This window comes from Phyllostomus discolor, chromosome 6, assembly GCF_004126475.2.
Source record: "Phyllostomus discolor isolate MPI-MPIP mPhyDis1 chromosome 6, mPhyDis1.pri.v3, whole genome shotgun sequence".
NCBI classification, from domain to species: Eukaryota; Metazoa; Chordata; class Mammalia; order Chiroptera; family Phyllostomidae; genus Phyllostomus; species Phyllostomus discolor.
In genome coordinates, this window is record NC_040908.2 from 69,424,720 (window position 1) to 69,445,642 (window position 20,923).

Consider the following 20,923-nt stretch of genomic DNA (forward strand, 5'->3'; position numbering starts at 1 on the left):
GTCTTTTTCTTTCTTGTCAACATTCTAGAGGTTGGGAAGTGACAACTCAATGTGTTTTTAATTTGCATTTCTCTGACGGCTCTCTTGGTTATTTACATGCCATTTGTAGGGGCATGTTAAAATCTTACACAGGAGTTGGTAGCTGGTACACTTGCCATAATGTTGGAGAGATCTTATTTTATAATAATGGAAGAGAAAGAAGACATTTGGTAGGAAGAAGGATAGGAAAGTTTGAGGTGATTGTTATGATTTACGAGCCTGGTCAAAAGTTGGAAATGATATTGAACAGATGTGCTTGTGTGATCAAAGTGGTGGTTGTTAAAAGTGGAACAGCTCTGCACTTTGATTGAATAGCTTGTGAAGAAATTGTTTGGGATCTTGGATTGGAATTAACATTGTGCTCTAAGAAAGGGAAATGCTCTCCAGAGCTTTGGATAAAGAGGAAAAACTGCAGTTAGTGAAGATCAATGGCTGGTAATATTACCGGAGTCAATGGATTCAGCAAAATGGCTTATCATTGTTTTTATAGTTAATAAAAAATAGTAATCAGTGGTAGTAACAAAATAGAACCACCATTTGTCAGGTGCTTTCTAGGTGCCAAGCATTTTGCCAAGCTCTTCATGTGCGTGATCTCTTATCCTGCAGGCAACTCTTCGAGGTATACCCTTTCTTCATCCCTATTTTACAGGGTGGAGAAACTGATCTCAGGATGGTTAAGAAGTCTTAGTTAGGAAGTGATGGAACAGGGATTTGTTTAAAGCAGGCAGTCCACCTCCTGAGCCCAGTGTTCTCAACTCCTCTACTCACTTCTTTTTTAAAAAAATATATTTTATTGATTATGCTACTACAGTTGTCCTGCTTCCCCCCCTTCACTCCCTTCTACCCTGCACACCCCTTCCCACCCACATTCCCTCCCTTAGTTCATGTCCATGGTTCATACATATAAGTCCTTTGGCTTCTACATTTCCTACACTAGTCTTACTCTCTCCCTGTCTATTTTCTACCTACCATCTATGCTACTTATTCTCTGTACCTTTTCCTTCCTCTCCCCTTCCACTCCCCTGCTGATAATCCTCCATTTGATCTCCATTTCTGTGGTTCTGTTCCTGTTCTGCTTGTTTGCTTAGTTTGTTTTTATTTTTTAGTTTCAGTAGTTCATAGTTGTGAGTTAGTTGTCATTTTACCATTCATATATTTTTATCTTCTTTTCCTTAGACAAGTCCCTTTAACTTTTCATATAATAAGGGCTTGGTGATGATGAACTCCTTTAATCTGACCTTCTCTGGAAAGCACTTTATCTGCCCTTCCATTCTAAATGAAAGCTTTGCTGGATAGAGTAATCTTGGATGTAGGTCCTTGCCTTTCATGACTTGGAATACTTCTTTCCAGCCCCTTCTTGCCTGTAAGGTCTCTTTCGAGAAATCAGCTGACAGTCTTATGGGAACTTCTCTGTAGGTAACTGTGTTCTTTTCTCTTGCTGCCTTTAAGATTCTCTCCTTATTTTTAACCTTGGGTAATGTAATTATGATGTGCCTTGGTGTGTTCCTCCTTGGGTCAGACTTCTTTGGGACTCTCTGAGCTTCCTGGACTTCCTGGAAGTCTGTTTCCTTCACCAGATTGGGGAAGTTCTCCTTCACTATGTTTTCAGATAAGTTTTCAATTTGTTGCTCTTCCTTGTCTCCTTCTGGTACCCCTATAATTTGGATGTTGGAACGTTTAAAGATGTCCTGGAGGTTCCTAAGCCTCTCCTCATTTTTTTAAAATTCTTATTTCTTTATTCTTTTCTGATTGGATGTTTCTTTCTGCCTTCTGGTCTGCACCTTTGAGTCCCAGTTTCCTTCCCATCACTATTGATTCCCTGTACATTTTCATTTATTTTACTTGGCATAGCCTTCATTTTTTCCTCTAATTTGCTACCAAATTCAACCAATTCTGTGAGCATCCTGATTACCAGGGTTTTGAACTCTGCAACTACTAGGTTGGCTATCTCTTCATTGCTTAATTGTATTTGTTCTGGAGCTTTGATCTGTTCTTTCTTTTGGGCCATTTTTTTTTTTTTTTTTTGTCTTGACGTGCCTGTTATATAGTGAGGAGTGGAACCTATGTGTTCACCAGGGCTTGGTAACCTGCGTCGCTGGGTTGTGACGCTGTGTGTGGGGAAGGAGTCTGGGGGGGAACAATGGTGTTTGCTCCATTCTCTGCCGGATTTCAGTCACTTCCCGTGCTTCCCAGAAGCAAATGGGGCCCTTCTGGTTCTGATTCTCACGTGGGTGGACTTGTGTATGTTCTAGAACCCTGTGGGTCTCTCCAATGAATTTTCCTGTGAGCATGGGAGTTCCTGTTCCCCCTGTTTTGCCTGGTTTATCTGTGTGCGAATGTGGGACTGCCTGGTCTGCCAGCTGCAGCCTTGCATGCCCGGCTCCACAATCCACCCTCTCATTGGGTTTATCAGCCACCCCTTCTACCAGTCTGGATGAATATGTCTTTTTGAACTCCTTGATTGTTGGGCTTCATACAGTTCGATTTTCTGTCAGTTATGGTTGTTGTTTGTTTTTAAATTATTGTTGTCCTTCTTTTGGTCATGTGAGGAGGTACAGTGTGTCTACCTATACCTCCATCTTGGCTGGAAGTCCCTCAACTCCTCTACTCACTTCTTAAGGGAAGTAAAAAGGGCCATTGGTGACTGAATAAGATGAGCCTTTGTGGTATCCTCAGTGCAGTTGCAGAAACTGGATGGGAGAGCTGCACGAAGTTTTTAAATCAATTTACCTATGCTCATGATCAAGAGGTTTTTGGGGATCCTTCTACTTAACACAGTCATCAGAAACTTAATAATACATATGAATACCAGTTTCTTCATTTACAAGGATAGGTGTAATTGTAAAGCAGATGAGACACTGGGGCGGCCTGGCCAAAGTGTGGATTCTCAGTAGGAGGCTGAGAAGCCATTCTATTCCAGAAGTGCAGAGTCTGCCCTGGAGGCTTCCTTCTTCAACAAGGTAGCTAGATGCACCCATCTTTTCTCACAGCAAAAGGGCTCACAGAGTAGGCCTCACAGGTGCAGCTTTGCCTGCCCAGTCCTGCAGGGAAACACTGCCAGCGGCTTATCTTTTCTCCATGGGGACCTCCATCTTTCTGTTATGACATTGCCATAGACTGATATGATAAATTAGCGCTCAGTTTATCTCAGATTATTTGTTTTTTAGTGTCTGATGAGATTTTGGAGGTGTCCTCACTAGCAACAGGCTTACAAACCATCTTTTCAGGTAGGTCACTTTTGTACACAGCTAATTTTATTTGATGATACTTACTGGTTTCACTTTCAGAGGTTACCATATTATGACCTTGTCCCCAAAGTCTGGATCCATAATCTGTTTGGAGATTGGAGTTAGTTCTCTCTGCTTTGATTGTAATCATCTTGTTGCCATTCTTTTCCTTGAGTTGATTATTAAATTGCTGCTTTTCTTCCTGTATGAAATCATGTAAAATTAGTTTCCCACATCAGAAACTCATGGACTGTAGGACTAGAGATTTGTTTTTCCTCAGAGATCTTTCAGTGGAGTCAGAAACTGGATTTTCTTTGTTAGTGTTTTGGTTTCCCCTCTTGAATTCTTTCAGTAGTAACTGCCTTCAGATAACTTTCTGTGTAATAGAAAATGAAGCCCCCTCCTCCCTCAACCAACTCTTACTTTCTGTAGTAGTGTGTGATAATTTGTGAAATAGTTTAAATCTCCTTCTCTGATTGATTGAATTATCTGGATCAGGGATTAGCAATGTAGGGCCCATGCTCTAAATCAGGCCCATTGCTCGTTTTTATAAAACCCGTGAACTGGGAATGGTTTTCACATTTTTTTTTTTTAAGATTTTTAGGTTTTTTTTTTTTAGATTTTCTTTATTTATTTTTAGAGAGGGGAGGGAGATAGAGAGAGAGAGACAGAGAACTTCAATGTGCGGTTGCTGGGGGTTATGGCCTGCAACCCAGGCATGTACCCTGGCTGGGAATCGAACCTGGGACACTTTGGTTCCCAGCCCGCACTCAATCCACTGAGCTACACCAGCCAGGGCTGGTTTTCACATTTTAAAGTGGTTGAAAAAATATATAAAGAAGACACCTGGAAACTCAGATTTCAGTGTCTGTGAATACAATTTTATTCGACCAAGGTCATGCCCAGCCTTTTAGGTATTGTCCATGGCTACTTTTGCATTGTGACTGCAGAGTTAAATAGTTGTGACAGAGACCATATAGCCCATAGACTCAAATATTTACTACCCAGTCCATTGTGGGAAACATTTGCTGACCTCCAGTTTAGATCGTTTTCCTGTGTCTGCTTGCCAGAGTTGTGGGGCTTGAAGAATCTTTGAAAATGATTCACTCATTGACCAAGTAGTTCTGTTGGTTAGAGTGTCATACTGATACACCAAGGTTGCGGGTTCGATCCCTGGTCAGGACATATACAAGAAGCAACCAGTGGATGGATAAATAAGTGGAACAACAAATTTATGTTTCTCACTTTCTCTCTCCAAGATTAATTTTAAAAAAGAAAAAACTTTATTTAGAAAAAGAAAATGATTTACATTTTGCTGGAGTAGTAATGTTGTCCTAAAGAAGTTGGATCAGGTTTTTCTCCTTCAGATGTTTCTCAGATGTCAGGTTTAATTAGATGCACAACTTTTGAAAGACATTCAGTAAAATACTCCTGATATATGATATATCTCAGCATTGCTCAAATGGATTTTAGGACATTTCCAATATTTCAGTGAAAGAGTCTAGTGTCCTAAAGCAGGTTGTCTTATCTTAGAAATCAGAACTTCTCTGAATTCAGCCAAAAGAAAGCCATTCTCCTTTTCTAAATATGCTCTAATGATCTCTCTCAATATTGTATGTGTCTGTGTATTAATCTTAGATTGAATGTCTGAAATTTTGAGTCCACAATCTTTGTGTTGTTTATTTCCCCTCTCTCTTAGTCTCGCCCTTCTCCTTCTCTCTCTTACCTTCATTTTTCTTTTTCTTGGTGTTTAAGCAAAAAAAAATTTATAATCTGAAAAAGTAAGTGTGACCTATTTTATTTCTCTGGATGTTCTTTGTCTCTCCCTGTTTGATTTCTGGTTAAAAAAAAAATTCCTTTACACATTTTAACATTGAATTAGTCTCTCTTGAAAAACTTGTCTCTGTCAGAGAAAGAACAATTACCTTTGAAAATATTAGGCTTTGTCCCTGGCTGGCGTAGCTCAGTGGATTGAGCTCGGGCTGTGAACCAAAGTGTTGCAGGTTCGATTCCCAGTCAGGGTACATGCCTGAGTTGCAGGCCATGACCCCCAGCAACTGCACATTGATGTCTCTGTCTCTCTGTCTCTCTCTCTCTTTCTCTTTCTTTCCCCCTCCTTCCCTAAAAAAAAAATAATAATAATAAATAAATAAAATCTTAAAAAAACTTAAAAAAAATATTAGGCTTTTCTTGGGCCTATGTGACTTTTGGCTGCTTTGGATAAGATGATCCAGAGGCCAGAACATCATTCAGGTTCAGTTAGAGCATGGAAATCATAAGATTATCTGATCTCATCTATGAAATGAAGAAGAGGTGTTTCATGCTCTTGAAAATTGAATAGATTTAGGTGGGGGACTGTGCTGACTCACTGCAGTTCCCATCAGCTATTTAACTGTTTAGACTAGTATTTAAAATTCTGTCTCCTGTTTTTAAATTTTTCCTTAATTATATATTTTGCATGCTCTTAATCTTAGGTTAGATCTTTTTTTCCATGCCCACTTAATTTTCCAGCCTTCCACAAAGCTGACAGAATACAGACAATACATTTCAGTTCTTGGAATCACTTTGTTGTATATCCAGTAACAATCCTAAGAACTTTTTCTGGGACTTTAGACTCCCACCATTGTGGTTTTTAAGTTTAATTTTAGCTGTCATTGATGTATAGGAGTAATTTCTAAATAGCTTTCTAACACCCTTCCCATTTTGTTCATTTCATTTTCCTTGCTGCCATCATTTTCACTTTCATAATAGAGTAAGAAAAACAAATGGAGAAAATATCCCATTATGTAATAAAAAACCAGAATAATTTTGGAAATGCTATTGGTGCCTCATATATAAATTATGCCTTATTCACTGTACTTGGAATTAAAGTTTGCAACATGATCAGTTTGCTTTGAGAAAGGTTAAGAGATTGTTGAACATGAAGAAATTGTATTTGTTGCCTAACCTATAAATGAACTTTATTGCTGGAGGTAAGGCTGCAGTGTAATACTGCTTTCAAGATGTCACAGGTTCCTTATACATTTTTTCACAGAAATGGAAATTTTTTTCACAAAAATTTTAACACAGAATAGCCTTTGATCTTTCATTTCCACCTTAAGAAATTTATTCTTCAGAAATACTCACACAGCTATATAAAGTCAGAGATAGATGTGTGCATGTGTGTGTTATGGGGAAAGGAGAGATGGTCACTGCACGTGTTCGTAAGAGCAGTAAAAGGGGCATAACCTAAATGCCTACCAATAGGGCAGAAGCAGTCAGTAAAAACAAAGAGATGTATTCACATGGAAATATATCTGTGTATGTCCAGAGAGCTTTTCTTTTTTCTTTTTTTTTAATTTATGACTAGAGCTCTGTTTTTATTGATTCAGTGATGTTTGCAAACAGAAGTATATAGTACTATATCTTTTCTAAATTGCTTCTTTGAAGGTAGATTCTTTTCTTTCTCTCTATTTTTTATTGTTGTTCAAGTATAATTGTCTCCATTTTTCCCTCACCACTCCCCCTGACCTCAACCACCCTCCACCCTTGATCCTACCCCCCATTGGCTTCATGGGTCCTTTATACATGTTCTTGACAACCCTTTCTCCTTTTTCCCTGTTATACCCTCCAGCCTCCCCTCTGGTAGTAACCAACTGTCAGTTTGTTCTTTATCTCAATGTCTCTGGTTATATTTTGTTTGCTTGTTTGTTTTGTTGATTAGGTTCCACTCATAGGCGAGATCATAAGGTATTTGTCTTTCACCGCCTGTCTTATTTCACTTAGCATAATGCTCTCCAGTTCCATCCATGCTGTTGCAAAGGTTAGGAGTTCCTTCTTTCTTTCTGCTGTGTAGTATTCCATTGTGTGAATGTACCACAGTTTTTGATCCACATTTACTAAAGGGCACTTAGGCTGTTTCCAGCACTTGGCTATTGTAAGTTGTGCTGCTATGAACATTGGGATACATAGGTTCTTTTGATTTGGTGTTTCGGGATTCTTCGGGTATAATCCCAGCAGTGGAACAGCTGGGTCAAAAGGCAGTTTCATTTTTAGTTTCCTGAGGAAATTTCATGCTGTTTGCCACACAGGCTGCACCAGTCTGCATTCCCACCAACAGTGCACTAGGGTTCCCTTTTCTTCACAACCTCTCCAGCACTTGTTTGTTGATTTGTTTATGATGGCCATTCTGACTGCTGTGAAGTGGTATCTCATTGTGGTTTTAATTTGTATCTCTTTGATGGCTAGTGATGCTAAGCATCCTTTCATATGTCCTCCTTGGAGAAGTGTCTATTCAGGTCCTTTGCCCTTTTTACAATTGAGTTGTTTATCTTCCCGGAGTGAAGTTGTGTGAGTTCTTTATATATTTTGGAGATCAAACCCTTGTCTGAGATATCATTGGCAAATATATTTTCCCATACAGTTGTTTTCCTGTTCATTTTGCTGATGTTTTCTTTAGCCATGCAGAAGCTTTTTATTTTGACAAAGTCCCATTTGTTTATTCTTTCCTTTATGTTCCTTGCTCTAGGGGACATATTGGTGAAAATATTGCTGCGTGGAATATCTGAGATTTTCCTGTCTATGTTCTCCTCTAGGACTTTTGTGGTGTCGCAACTTAAATATTTAAGTCTTTTATCCATCTTGAGTTTATTTTTGTGTATGGTATAAGTTGGTGGTGGAGTGTCACTTTTTGCATGTAGCTGTCCAGATCTCCCAATATCATTTCTTAAAGAGGCTGTTTTTACTTCATTTTATGCTTCTGTCCCCTTTGTCGAATATTAATTGACCATAGAGACTTGGGTTTATTTCTGGGTTCTCTATTCTGTTCCATTGATCTGTGTGTCTGTTCTCATCCAAACTGTTTCTTTTTAAAAATTTTCAAAGATTTTATTTATTTATTTTTAGAGAGAGAGAGGAAGGGAAGGAGAAAGAGAGGGAGAGAAACAACATTGGTTACCTCTCTAATGCCCCCCACTGACTGGGGACCCAGCCCACAACCCAGGCACGCACCCTGGCTGGGAATCGAACCAGTAACCCTTTGGTTCGCAGGTTGGCATTCAATCCACCAAGCCATACCAGCCACGGCCAGTGCCAGACTATTTTGATTACTGTGGCCTTGTAATATAGTTTGATGTCAGGTATTGTGATCCTTCCCATTTTGTTTTTCTTTCTCAAAATTGCTGCAGCTATTCAGGGTCATTTATGGTTCCATATAAATTTTTGAAATGTTTGTTCTGTATCCAGAGAGCTTTTTAAACTATTTGTGAACACCCTATCTCCTGCCACTACCGTCAGATCCCTGTGCTCACTTTAGACTCACTATACATGAGAGATGCATGTATAGTGAGAGATGCATGAGAGATGAGTGTTTTGTGCATTCAAATGATGTGAACCAGCTGTCTCCCACAAGCAGAAGATCAGAAGATCACACGGTGTCCTGTGTTCTATTACTTGTATTGAAGCTCCCACTGCCCACTCCCTAAGTCCAAAATTTCTGAAGTTGAAACTACAGCAAAACCTGGCAAGACCCAGTGAAGTAGCAGGAATGAGTCAAGAGAACTAGGGGGAAATAAGTAAAAGGACATTTCTCAGAAACCTGAGACTACTTCTGGTATTCCACAAGAGTGTTAAAAAGGAGGTTTTGAGGTTGAGAAGGGAGTTAATGTAGCAAGGAAAGCTTCTGGACAATTCTGTGATTGTGGACTTCTGCTGCTCCTTTACAGCTGTTGCTTCCGTCAGTAATTATAGCTAACCTGAGTTTATATTGGTAGAGAAGCCTGAGATCCATGTCTGTTTTATAGTCAAGGAGACTGAAGCCACACATCTGACTCTTCATTGCAGAGCTGGTTAGAGTCATGGCTCCAAGTTAGTGTTCTGGATTGTGTGACTGGTCAGTTGTAAAACATGCAGGTGAGATTTCTTTTATAGAAGAAAAGAAGTTGGACCTTATTTTTTTTCTTTCTAGAGGGTGTTTACTCCTTCCAAGGACAGTGGGATAGGTGTACAAAAGGAATTACAAAAGATAATTTATTCTCCCTCTTCATAGTGCCTGGGCCATGTTACTGGTATTCTTAGAAAGATAAGCTGTAGAAAATAGGGTATCTTCTTGGTGGGGTGTGATGGGAAGGATGCTGGTGTGCAGTCAGGTAAGAGGTTTTGAAATTGTTTGACCACCCTGGTATGGTGAAAGGTTCACATTACTTGTACCTAAGAAGGCACTTGGGGACTAAGTGCATTCTGCTGCTTAGTCCCCAAGTGCTTACTGTGATGAGGAGTGTGAGGGTTTGAGTTTGCGCTCAGCTGTTTACAGGACTCAGAATGTTGTATATACACAATTTATCCATTTATTTATTCAGCAGATGTCAAGTCCCTACTGTGTGTCAGATACTGTTTCATGTGCTGGGGATCTAGCACTTAAACAAAACCAACAAAAGTCCCTGCCATCTTGCCCTTTACATTCTAGCAGAGGGAGACAGACTAAAGAAATAAAATGGATAGAATGTGAGAATGTGATATGGTTGGAAGGGGGATAGGGAAGCCAGGGAGTGTGGTGCTGGCAGTTTCATAAATAGGGGTGAGTCAGGGAAGCCTCAGTAGAGGTTACATCTGAGCAGTGACCTGAAGGAGGTAGAAATAGAGCCATTGTTCAAGGGGGAGGGCCTGGATGACCAGGGCCCTGGCAGTGATATGGGAGCATGCAGAGTGGGGGACAGAGGAACAGTGTAGTGAAGCACGGAAGTCGGGCAGCTGTGGACGATGATGTGGCTTATTCCTGCTACTTCATCAGGGTCTAGTGAGATTTTCTTGTAGTTTGATATTCAGAAATTTGGGACTTGGGAGGCAGGGAGTGGGGTCCAGATAGCCTATGGCAATAACTTGGGCTTTTAACAGATGAAATGGGGCCATTGAAAGGCTTTGAGCAGAGTGACATGATCTGACTTAGGTTTTCTGATTGATTTCTCTCCAAAAATGATTTTCCAAATTGACTTTCCAAAAGGTTGCGCTAATTTATATTTCCATCAATAAAGTAAGGTGAGGGCTATCTTCTTACATCCTCAGAGCACAGAGTACTATTAAACTTTCAAATTTTTACTCATTTGATAGGCAAAAAATAATATTTTAATTTTAATTTGCATATTTGATTTTGAACAGGGTTGCCTATATTTTTTTGTGTGTGAACTGCCTTTCATATTCTTTGCCTGTTGTTTTTGTTTTGAGTATTTTGTCTTTTTCTTAGTTTTCTAGAGGCCTTTTCTATTTTAATGAGATGGCAGGTGTTTTGACTTTATGATACTTCACTTTTTTCATTTACGGAAGTTGGAAATACTTATGTTGTACATTTCTCTTTCCTCCTTTTAAGGTTTCTAGGTTTTAGGTCGCACTTAAAGGCTTTACTTATTCTGCAGTAGATAGATAGATAGATAGATAGATTTCACCATTTCTTCTAGTACTTTGCTAATTTTATTTTTTAAAATATTTATGTATTTTTAGAGAGAGGGGAAGGGAGGGAGAGAAGCATCAATGTGTAGTTGCCTCTCATGCGCCCCCTTCTGGGGACCTGGCCCACAACCCAGGCATGTGCCCTGACTAGGAAACGAACCAGCAACCCTTTGGTTCACAGGCTGGGACTCAGTCCACTGAGCCATACCAGCCAGGGCATGTTTTTGATATTTAACTTTTTATTCCACTTGAAATTTATTTTGTATGTAGGGTTCCAGTGTTTCTTTTTCCATTTGACTACTAGTTGTCTCGGCCCCACTTTCTTTATCCTCACTGGTTTGAACTACTACCTTGGTCTTATTCCAGGTTCTTATTTGGTTCCTGCATCCGCTTTAAAATTTTTTTAAGGTAATATTATTATTGGTTTATTTTATGGCTAGGGGATTTGGTAAACAAATATTAATTGGGCACCTTCTGTTAATTTCTCTCAGTGTCTTTAGGAAGAATACTGCCCAGAGTTGGGGTATCAGAGTAATTAAGATCGACTGGAGTGGAGGAGGACTTTAATAAGTGCCACTTCACTGTGCAGGGTATGACTGGTGGGGACAGGGTAGTGGGACAGGTTTCTAATTATAGGGGTTCACAGCTGAGTTGGAGGAGGCCACATCCCGCCATCCACAAACAGGGTAGAAGTATATATGCTTGTGTCCTGTGCTGATGACACAGTGTTAACTCACATGGAACAGACATTCAAAAGTAAATTTGTTAATTGTGTGATATACAGAAAAAATAATATGTGGTGGAAAGGGAGAGAGGTTAGTGTAGGGTAGAAGATCAGGGAGTGGGAGAACAGCCACTTCATTTGTTATATTTATGTTCTATTTTTTTTCCTGAAGCTAATTTAAATAGGCTTCTTGTCTTAGTCTGAGGTTCTAGTACACTAAAAAAGGCTTGCTCATCTTGTCTGCCTTTTTGTGTGAAATATTAACCTTGTGAAATTCAAATATGTCTGTGCAGTGCAGTCAGTCTTTTATGTCCTAATGGATAATTTTAGCCACTACTAGGTAAATAATTAGCTTGGCTAGTACTAAAAAGACTTTATTTTGACTGATTTTGACTAGTAGTATATATATTAATATGACTGTATGCTGAGGTGGCTCACTGGCAGAACTGGGACCAGAATCTTGGTCTTGTGCTTTAGTTCAGTGGTCTTAGACTAAGCTACTTTGAGTCACGCCATTTTACCCTGGGAACAAAAGACATGGCATAATCTATGTATAGTGTACATGCATAGAGAGTATTACTAGGGTTTGACTTTAATTCCTTGAAGTTTCCTCTACAGAACAGGCTGGACAATGGCCCAGAACAAACTATTCAACAAGATCCTCAAAGCACTGCAGTCTGACAGGCTCGCCCGCTTGGCCAATGAAGGGGTAAGACTCCCAAAGCTGCCCACAGTGCACATATGTGTGCCCCCCAACCCTCAATTGCTGACAAAATGGACCTTGTGTTTTATCATTCCACATCTGTCTTTCAGGCTTGCAATGAGCCAGTGCTACGTCGCGTTGCTGTGGACAAGTGTGCGAGGAGAGTGCGGCAGGCCCTGGCAAGTGTGAGCTGGGACACCAAGCTGATCCAGTGGCTACACACCACCCTGGTGGAGACCTTGAGTCTGCCCATGCTGGCGGCCTACCTGGATGCTTTGCAGACACTTAAAGGGAAGGTAAGGCTGTGATTGGTGTCTGCCTTGTGATGGGATAGCCAGCCTCTGCTGTGGGTTCAGGAAGTGGGGCTTGGCAAGGTCATTGCTTGGTCAGGAGTGCATGACTGAATCTGCCAAGTTTGCTATTAAAATAGGAGACATAGTATCATTTTACATTTTCGTCTGGTGTAAATGTCTTCAGCCTCTGGCTCCAGGATGGGGTGTGGGCTTGAAAACCAGAGTATATATGTAGCTTCTGCAGCCCTGCAGCTTGTGGTTTGAGTCATTTCTAAGGTGAGCTGAGAAAGGAATTGAATTATCAGGGAGAAGATGAAAGGTTTACCAGGCCACAGTGTTGAGAAGTGGCCAGAAGCAGATCTGTGAGCTCAGAGTTCAGTGGTGGGGAATGGGGAGGTATGCATTTGTGCCTCAGTCTCTCCTCATCTTGTAGTGAGCCTTCAATAGCAACACTTTGACTTTAATAATTCTGTAAAAAATGTATCTACATTTTTCTGCTTCCTCACTGAGACAGTTTTGTACAAAGTTAATCTGCTTTTTGGGTTTTTTACATTACATTTTACTGTTTATGCTATTATAGTTGTCCCAGTTTTTCTCCCTTTGTCCCCTTCTGCCCAAGACCAGCCCAGTCCCTTAGGCAATCTCCACACCATTGTCCAAGTCCTTGGATCATGCATATAAGTTCTTTGGCTACTCTATTCCCTATGTTGTACTTGAATCACCATGACTATTCGGTAACTACCAATTTGTACTTCTTAATCCCTTCACCTTTTTGCACGTCTCCCCAACCCCCATCTAGTCTGGCAACCATCAATACATTCTCTGTAGCTATGATTGTGTTTCTGTTCCACTTGTTTGTTTTGTTTTTTAGATAGAATTTTTGATATGTATTTATTGCCATTTTAGTGTTCATAGTTTTGATCTTCTTAAAGAAGACCCTTTAACATTTCATATAATATTGGTTTGGAGATGATGAACTCCTTTAGCTTTTTCTTGTCTGAGAAGCTCTTTATCTTCTCTTCAATTCTAAAGGGCAGCTTTGCTAAGCAGAGCAATCTTGGCTGTAGGTCCCTGCTTTTCATCACTTTGAATATTTCTTGCCAATCACTTGTGGCCTGCAAAGTTTCTTTTGAGAAACCACTTGACATCCTTATCGGTGCTCTCTTGTCGGTAACAACTGCTTTTCTCTTGCTATTTTTAAGATTCTCTTTGTCTTTAATGTTTGGCATTTTAATGATGATGTGCCTTGGTGTGGGCCTCTTTGGGTTCATCTTGTTTGGGACTTGGTGCATACTAGACTTATATGTCTATTTCCTTCACCAAGTTAGGGAAGTTTTCTATCATTTTTTCAAATAAGTTTCCACTTTCTTACTCCATCTCTTCTCCTTCCAGCATGCCCATGATGTGAATGTTGATACTTTTGAAGTTGTCCCAGAGGCTCCTTACATTATTATCGTCATGTTTTTGGATTCTTTTTTCTTTTTGCTATTCGGATTGGTTGTTTTTTGCTTCCTTATATTCCAAATTGCTAATTTGATTCTCAGCTTCATCGACTCTACTGTTAATTCCCTATAGATTGTTCTTTATTTCAGTTAGTGTATCTTTCATTTCTGATTGGATTTTTTATGCTATTGAGGTCCTTACTAGGTTCCTTGAGCAACCTTATAACCAGCATTTTGAACTCTGCATCTAGTAGATTGCTTGTCTCCATTTTGTTTAGTTCTGGAGTTTTATTCTGTTCTTTCATATGGACCATGTTTCTTTGTCTCCTCATTTTGGCAGCCTCCCTGTATTTGTCTCTGTGTATTAGGTAGAACTGCCACATCTCCCAGGCTTGGTAGCATGGCCTAATGTAGTAGGTGTCCTGTAGAGCCCAGTGGCACAGCCTCCCCTATTACCCAAGCTGGACACTCAAATTGTACCTACTATGTGCTTGGTGTACACCCTCGTATTGTAGTTGAACCTTGATTGCTATTGGCACATTCAAGGTCAGCCACCACCTGTGCTCTCTCTGGTGTTACACAGCATAAACTACAAACCTATCTGCGGATGACTATTACTTATGCTGGATTTGGAGGTGCCCAGACAAAGCCAAGCTGTGAACCAAGGCTGGCTGCTGCTAGTGCTGGGTCTGGGGCAGCTTATTGAGAGGTACAGGGCTCACTAAAGCCAGATGCTGCTTGTTTGAGAGAATTTAGGAAACTCTGAAGCGTGGGTCAAGGTAAGCCATTCATATGGAAAAGCTATTGGAAACAGCTTGGGTGAGCCTGGAAGCTGGGTGGCAGGGCCTCAGGGAATCATTGGGGTGGAGCAAACAATGTGAGCCAGATTGATGGAATCTTAGATATGGTATCCGCCTGCCAGCTCTTTGGTTCTGTGGGGGAGGGCTCAACAAAGGAACAATGGCTTCTGTTACCACTTCTGTCTGGGAGAAAGCTACCTCTCAGCTCTTGCCCTGATACTGCACAGTTCAGTTTCTCCCAGTATGCCTCTGATGCCTTTCAATGTGCTGTCCCAACGCCGGACCTCAGAGGGAGTCTAAGTAAACCTGTGTGGGCCCTCTGAGAGGAACTGCTTGAGAGTCCAGCAGTTTCTGTCTTCCACAGCCTCAATCCTCACTAGTTTTTTAAAGCCAGAAGTTATGGGGACTTTTCTTCTGGCACTGGAACCCTATGCTGGGGAGCCTAGTGTGCTGCTGGGATCCCTTACTCCTGAGATCTCCCTCCTGATTTTTATCTGCCATACATGGGTGGGACCAGCCCCTACCACATATCCAGTCTCAGTGTGGTTTCTTTTTTAATTTTGTAGTGGTAGGACTTCTGCTCAGCTCCATTTCTGATGGTTCTGAATGATGGTTGTTCTATAGTTTAGTTATAATTTTGATGTGGTTGTGTGGGAAAGCAAGCTGTGTTTACCTACACCATCATCTTGACTGGGAATCTCCCCCTAAACTGTTTCCCCCCTCATGTTTCCAGTTTATTTTAATTTATTTGAATTCAGTTACTGCCCTGGGCTGTGTTCAGTGTGGTACAGTAGAGTCCTGGGGGCATACTGCCTGGCTCGTCTCATCGTGATCACTAATGAGCTGTGTCATCTCAGATAAGTATGTCATTTTCCTCATCTGTAATACATAGCTAGTAATAATACCTATGTAGGATTTTTGTGAAAATTAAATTAGTTAATCCAGATAGAATGCTTGGCACAAAATTTGGCCAAGTAAACCCACAGTGACTGTTAACAATTATATAAGTTCATAGGTTCTTGAAATTTTTAGAGGGTTTTGCTCTAATACAAACATCCTTAGACAATTTGGATTAATTCATTTCTTGACTTTATTTTTTCCTTAAGTTTTTCTTTCTTCTTTGTGGGAAGATGGCCTATTTTTTTGCTACAATTAGCCTGGCCAACAGCTTCCCCCAGCCATACCCCCAAACTTTCAGACTCATTGTTTCCTACCTGTTTTTCAGTTGAAGGATGCTGAATTTGTTTGAAAGCAAAACAGACTGGTTTAATGCAAAAATACAATTTAGGATTAGATGTAGTAATGATATTCATGGTAGGAAATTTGATATTAATTTATTTATTCAACAAATAATTTATTTTGTACCTATAATGTACCAGGTATTGGGCGAACAAAACAGAATGCCTCCAGATAAAACCTATTTTCTCAGATAGAACCTATTTTCTAGTGGAGAAGGAGACCAATGGAAAGATAGCCCCAGACTACCCCTTTGTTGCTGCTGTGCAGCAGAATCCTGAGCCCAGGAGGTGCATGGTGGGTGGTATGGGGTGAAGATAGACTCAGAAAAGAGTGGCAGCCTGAGAGTATTTTAAATGTTGTCTGCAGCACTCTACCCATGGTAAAAGTATAACACTGGTGCATGTGCTCTGTAGCTGAGTGCTGGCGGTGCCCAGAGGCCCACTTCTCTGATGACTCTGCCTTATTCTACGTGGCTAGCATGACTGCAGGATAATTCCTTAAAAGGAAGTTTGCATTGCTTCCTTATTTACCAAGTCACTGTCTGGAAATTCCCAATTGAATGGGGTGGTGTCCAGGTTTTGTGAGTGTGACAGACTTTGGGGGAAGACTCCACAGGTGTGCACAGTTGCTGCTGCCAGGTCATAGCACAGGTTAGTGGGAATGGCTGAGGACATGATAGTGCATCAGCCCTCAAGGGCCCCAGACTGAGCTGCTGTCCAATCCAGGTTGTGCTCTCAGCAGGGGTTTCACCAGACTCTTATAATATTTTCCCATAACTGCCAGAGTCACAAGAAATACTTTGGTTGTTCCCTGGATGATATACTCTTGACCCAGCTACTTTCACCATTAGATCCCTTATGAAAGCAGCAGAGAAGGTATAGACCCAGCCTCTGAATTATCTGTTGAGAGAGATGCAGTGCTGGAATGACTGGGGAGCTTGGCCAGCCAGCTTCCATCAGAGAAGTTGGTCATTAATTAGTCACTTGTAAGCATTCTATTTTGACAGAAAATGAATTTCAAGGCTTCGTTGTTTCAAGGGTGTATTTTACTGCCAAGTTAAAGCTTTTAAAGTCTAATGAGATCAGATCCTCTGCCCCAAGGTGTTAAGTGGTTTAGAGTTATAAGTTACAAAGAAATGGTCAGGATCTTCTGGGGCGAAGATCCTTTTCAGTTTAGCCCTAGCCTTTGTTATTAGCCTTGTGTCCTCCTCCTTCGACATTTGTGCCTAAAATAAGCCTTTCACATTCTTTTTTGTTGTTCCTGTTAACTGTTTTTTTATTATTTTTAAAAATTATAGTTGACTTACAATGTCATATTAGTTTCAGGTATACAATATAGTAATTAGACATTTATATACTTTTTGAAGTGATCACCCTGAGAAGTCTAGTACTACCCATCTGACACCATACATAGTCATTATGATATTATTGACTATATTTCCTATGCTGTACTTTACATCCTGTTACTGTTTTTGTAACTGTCAGTGTGTACTTTTTGATCTCTTCCCCTTTTTTACCTATCCCTAATCCTCCCATCTGAGAACCATCAACTTGTTCTGTGTATCTATGAGTTTGTTTCCGGTTTGTTTGTTCATTCTTTGTATTTTTTAGATTCCACGTATAAGTGAAATCATATGGTATTTATCTTTTCCTGACTGACTTTTTTCACTTACCACAATACCTTCTAGGTCCATCCATGTTTTGCAAATGGCAAGATTTCATTCTTTCTATGGCTGAGTAATATTCCATTGTATATATGCACCACTTCTTGTTTATCAGTAGACACTTTGCTTGCTTCCATATCTTGGCTATTTTAAATAATGCTGCAGTGAACATGGGGTTGGGTGCATATATCTTTTTGAGTTTGTGTTTTGGATTTCTTTGGATAAATTCCCAGGAGTGGAATTGCTGGATCATGTAATAATAGTTCTGTTTAATTTTTTGAGGAACTTGCATACTTTTTTCCACATCCTCAAGATCATTATTAACATTTTGACATACTAACATTTTTCCTGAGTAGAGATAATTTTTACATTTTCTGCTTTATCTTTAACATTTTGGCAAAATTATTTCCTTATGTTATTACAAATTTTTAAAAACATTTAAAACTAATCCTTAATACTGAATTATGTAGATCATTTGCTTAACCATTCTCTTATATATGTGTCTAAGTTGTTTCTGCTTTTTGATTGTTACTGAGAGTGAATTGTCTTTTGTTTAACCCCAATTCTGTGTGCATATGTGTGTGCACGCATGAGTGCTGCACACACGTGCATAACTGATAAAATTTTTAGGAAAGGTTCTTAAGGGATAGGAATACATTTAAGTTTTTTGGTACACATCACCAGGTGTCTTTCCAAAGGATTGTACCTATTTACCTTTAATGGCGGAGGCGTACTTTTTAGCCATCTACTTTGTATTTCTGTTCCTGAGTGAAGTTCAGGAGGCATAGTTGAAGTCTGCCTGGCTCATAGTGAGGCTCTGTGGCCCACCTGATTGCTACTTGTGGGCAGGTCTCCTGCCTCACACTGGAAGCACCTTTGTTCTTCCTTCTAGATCCCTACCTTGATTGACCGGATGCTTGTGTCATCCAACACAAAGACCGGGGCTGCAGGAGCTGAGGCCTTGTCCCTCCTGCTGAAGAGGCCCTGGGACCCTGCTGTGGGAGTGCTTTCTCATAACAAACCGGTATGTTGGGTGGCTCAGGACTTAGCTGTGGCCCATGGAATTTTTAGAATCTGGTCTTAGAACTTTGGCAAGAGGATAGTAAGTAGCTGGTTTAACTTTTTAAATTGATAATTGGTTGTATATAGTGCTTAACATAGTTTCATAGGCAAGTCAGCATTGCTTGAGATAAAAAGGTATGGGGACACTTCGGATTTTATAGAGAAACACATTTTACTCCCTGGTTCTTTGGTGGCATTCTTTTTCCACAGAGCAAGCTCCCTGGCTCTCCTCTCATTCTCATCGCCTCCTCTGGGCCCTCGAACTCTGCATTTCCCACCTCTCGCCGCCACCGCTTCTGGCAATCTCAGCTCTCCTGCTTAGGCAAGGTATGTACGGGGATAAGAGGAATTCTGTCATGGGTAGGAATATAGACAGAATGCAGCAGGGGGTCAAAGTGAATGAACTTAAATGTGGAGCTTCCCCAGCTCTATTTTCATTTTGAATTCAAATAGTGCTTATCCAGTGTGTTGGAATCTAGGGTAGGTTATGCAGATGTGAGAGAAAACTTGAAACTTATCTGTGCTGGCATGGCTGCCACTTCCTTCCTTTAGGTCATCCCTGTAGCTACCCATCTGCTAAACAATGGAAGTGGGGTAGGAGTTCTGCAGTGTCTTGAGCATATGATTGGGGCAGTGAGAAGCAAAGTGCTGGAGGTGAGACTGCCCTTACTTGAGTTCACTGGGGTATACCCAGCCTTCTGGGCTCTTTCTGTACCCATCTTTAGCCTCCTGTCTAACTGTCGTCTTTCTCTTTCCACAAAGATTCATAGCCATTTCCCCCACAAACCCATTATCTTGATTGGATGGAATACAGGAGCTCTTGTGGCTTGTCATGTAAGTAACAACCCACCTTACTTGGAGGTTATCCTGGGATAGGACATTGCTGCTGCTGCTAATAGCCTCAGTGTAGTCCTCTTTTATGTTTCAAGCACAGTGTTAGATGCTGGACTTACATAATTTTATATTTTATACTGTAAAATACAAACTTTATTTTTAAAATTCATTGTGGGAAATTTTAAATAGAAACTTAAAGGATCCTCACTCAGCTTTACCAGTGATCAACTCACAGCTAGGCTTTCTTTCATGTTATCCCTGCCCATTTTCTCTCTCTGCTGATATTTTGAAGAAAATCCCAAATATCATATCATTTCATTCATGTATATTTCAGCATGTATCTATGAAAAAAATTCCTTTCTTTCCCTCCAAACATAAATATTGTTCTCCCACCTAAAGCAAAACAAAACAATTCTTGTAGGCAAAATTTTTTTAAAGTTCTTTTTAAAGATTTTATTTATTTTTAGAGAGGAGGGAAGGGAGAGAGAAGGAAAGGGAGAGAAAAGAGAAACATCATTGTGTGGTTGCCTCTCAAGCTCCCCCTAATGGGGAACCTGGCCTGCAACCCAGGCATGTGCCCTGACTGGGGATTGAACCGGTGACCCTTTGGTTTGTAGGCTGGCACTACTTTCTTTGGTCAGTAGGCCAACCACTGAGCCACACCAGCCAGGGCAGCAAAAATTTTAATAACTCTGGAATTTGCTGTTGTGTTCATGTTTTATCCCTTTCCAGGACATCAAGGAATCTTTTTATCATTTTACGTACTGTTTGTGTGAATGTTAGTTTGCATAAGTGTCCCTGACCTGTCCAGAGCCCCCATTCTCAAGTGGATCAAATAAGTAAAGTCTGTGCCGCCTCTTGTGGTCTAGTCAAATATGACATCTCAGGCCATGAGAGGAAAAGATTATCTCATTGCCCTGGTTCCAGGACAGTGAATTCTCTTAAGAAATTTGGGGTGTCTGGGAGCTACCTAGTAAGTTCAGAATGGGGAGATTTTCTTCACTTACGGGAGAAGAAGAGTATTTGTGTTATCCTGATATTTGCTGTAAGTGGGGTGGGGGTGGGGAGTGAGCAGGAGACCTCTAATCTAGGGAATTGACAGGATGAAAATATTAAATCTCCCATTCTGTGGTTCAGCCTCTGCTAGGGTCCTCTCAGGGTTCTAGTTTTCCAGGTGGTAGCTGCTTGTGGAAGGCACATCTGTGTTCTACACTCTTACTGCTGCCACCATGGCTAGGATTCCTGAGGGGTGGATGGGGCTGGCTGGTAGATCTGGGCCAGCCGTGGGTTCTGGGTAGGAGGGCAGTTGATGTTGAGACAAACCATTCCATTTTTTCTAGGTGTCGGTGATGGAGTATGTCACTGCAGTTGTCTGCCTTGGGTTCCCTCTGTTTACTGTGGATGGCCCCAGAGGGGTAAATATGGGGTGCCACTGATGGCTGGGCAGGTGAGAGTAGGGAGTGCGTGCCTCACCCAAG

At 40.7% G+C, this 20,923-nt stretch overlaps 1 protein-coding gene across 13 annotated transcripts in view; it reads left to right on the forward strand.

Moving 5' to 3' along the window:
- Nucleotides 1–20,923, forward strand: part of KANSL3 (KAT8 regulatory NSL complex subunit 3) — a 43,099-nt gene that overhangs the window by 5,461 nt on the left and 16,715 nt on the right. For 7 of the 13 annotated variants that reach the window (XR_003684801.2, XR_003684800.2, XM_028514669.2 and 4 more), the window contains exons 4-10: nucleotides 12,028–12,118; nucleotides 12,223–12,408; nucleotides 18,442–18,573; nucleotides 18,822–18,938; nucleotides 19,164–19,265; nucleotides 19,374–19,445; nucleotides 20,786–20,860. Coding sequence is in view for 11 of the 13 variants with exons in the window: in XM_028514669.2 (XP_028370470.1) it covers nucleotides 12,028–12,118; nucleotides 12,223–12,408; nucleotides 18,442–18,573; nucleotides 18,822–18,938; nucleotides 19,164–19,265; nucleotides 19,374–19,445; nucleotides 20,786–20,860 (775 nt within the window). In the remaining 2 variants the exon portion in view is untranslated. Of the gene's footprint in view, nucleotides 1–3,206; nucleotides 3,267–11,051; nucleotides 11,094–11,176; nucleotides 11,276–12,027; nucleotides 12,119–12,222; nucleotides 12,409–18,441; nucleotides 18,574–18,821; nucleotides 18,939–19,163; nucleotides 19,266–19,373; nucleotides 19,446–20,785; nucleotides 20,861–20,923 lie in introns of all 13 variants that reach the window. The other 6 variants (XM_036028316.1, XM_036028315.1, XM_036028317.1 and 3 more) reach the window with 3 other exon arrangements.